The 1817-nt window shown below is 36.6% G+C and overlaps 1 protein-coding gene across 1 annotated transcript in view; it reads right to left on the reverse strand.

The window, feature by feature from the left end:
* The window catches only part of LOC119588078 (26S proteasome non-ATPase regulatory subunit 6-like), a 5261-nt gene extending 4084 nt beyond the window's left edge, over nucleotides 1-1177 (reverse strand). Inside the window, exon 1 of the mRNA XM_037936781.1 lies at nucleotides 979-1177. Within this exon, the coding sequence (XP_037792709.1) occupies nucleotides 979-1123 (145 nt within the window). The 5' untranslated portion in view covers nucleotides 1124-1177. The remainder of the gene's footprint in view (nucleotides 1-978) is intronic.
* Between the last annotated feature and the right edge of the window lie 640 nt (nucleotides 1178-1817).

The raw sequence follows: 1817 nt of genomic DNA on the forward strand, positions 1-1817 counted from the left end.
ACTACTCCCACCACATCTATGAATCCACACACTTTGCAGTAAGAACCAAATCCCTTCCTAGCCCATGGGATTCACCCCTAGACCCCCAATCGTTGTATTTCCCACTTAGCGAATCTGTCCCCTAGACCTTTCTCAATTGCTGTGGTGTATCTGCCAGGACCAATTTTCTTCATTTCTGACATTACTCTTTCCCAGATTATTTCACGGACTACTGAGTGTAGCTACTATATTTTCCTATTTTTTTTTCCCTATCATCTTACAGTTATCTTAAAAATATATCAAATTATATGCATGTTGACCAGCTCTCTACTCATTAACTTGGAGAGAAATTACCATAGACAAAAGCTTTATATTTTCTTTACCTTGTATCATACGGCAGCATGAAACTAAAACTACACCAATAAACGTTTAGATGACACCTGCCCTTCTACCAATGGCACAGTAACAAACGGCACTAACAGCCAAGGCCAACAAACCTCCTCCTCATATATTACAGCAAAATAAAGCACGTCGACCTAATTGATCACCTCAGTCCAAACATTCTTCCCAGGTTCCGTGTGGCTGCGGGTTCTCTGCCTTTGCCCAACAGATACACGCAAATACTTTGACACTGTGGATTTATTTTACACTGTGTTGCTATCATGTACGAATATATATTACATCAAGAGGAGTTACAATTTTATGTTAGTAATATCACTACAAATATGTCTCCTATCTAAAAAGCTACGGGTGTCTTCTACTTATTTACCAATATAATTGCCTTTATTTAAACAATACGAGGTCAAAACTGGTCAATGACTCTGTAACAAAGTCTACTTCAAGGGTATTAACAAGCTAAACGTATTCGCCAATTAATAACTCGATAGGACAATACCACCTCTTATTCCCAAAATAAATCAATATCTCAATAATTATTTCCCCGAAAATAAAAATAAAAAAGGGATAAAGAAACCCAACCGAGAACCAGCAACCACTTACTATCCTTCTGAATGGCCTGCATAAGCTCTTCCTTCATCTTGGAATCATTCTTGAAGTCGTTCAGCGTGAGAGAGAACTTGAGCTGGGCGAGATTAAGGTCTGGGTTCTTCTCCAGACCCTGTTCTTCGAGATTTTCCGCCGGCATTTTGAGACCAGTTCTTCTCCAGGTGACTCGACTCGTCCTGTTTGTCAACAAGGTTCGGAACGTCGACTTGATTTTGGTTTTATTCTCAAATAATGATTATTTTCCCTTTTTATTTGATGAGGGTGTGTGTTTAATATAGAAAATTTGATTTTTGTGTTTGATTTTTATAATTATGATAGATTATTTTATAAAGTCGATGGGATATTACGTTAGGGATTTTACACATTATTGGAATATTCTTCGTCGAGGGAACATATATGTATAATTTCTTAAAAGATCATTTTTTTATCTAGCAGACTACAATTCATAATTACATTTTACAATAGATATTCCAAATACACACTATTTCATTTACTTCAAAAGCCGAGACTCCACACATTAAATATGAAATAACTCAAAGCAAGGTTACGTAAACGTTCAGAACACTCATAACAAGTTACCAAAGATGTACAATAATCAACAATTTGAGGAATTCAATATCTTCGAGTCATGTGATTTTTTCGTATATATGTATAATACCTTTTTAAAAAATAGTCGACGAATGTCATGTTCCAGGTACGAAAGAATGGGCGATAATGTGCATTTAAAGTGGTCATTAACGATAGATATTCTAATATGTACGTGCTCCCTGTGCGCGCTACCGCAACCGCACGCATAAATGCACATTATGTGCGCACGGTCATATCCAAATATG

This window comes from Penaeus monodon, chromosome 23 (assembly GCF_015228065.2).
Source record: "Penaeus monodon isolate SGIC_2016 chromosome 23, NSTDA_Pmon_1, whole genome shotgun sequence".
NCBI lineage: Eukaryota > Metazoa > Arthropoda > Malacostraca > Decapoda > Penaeidae > Penaeus > Penaeus monodon.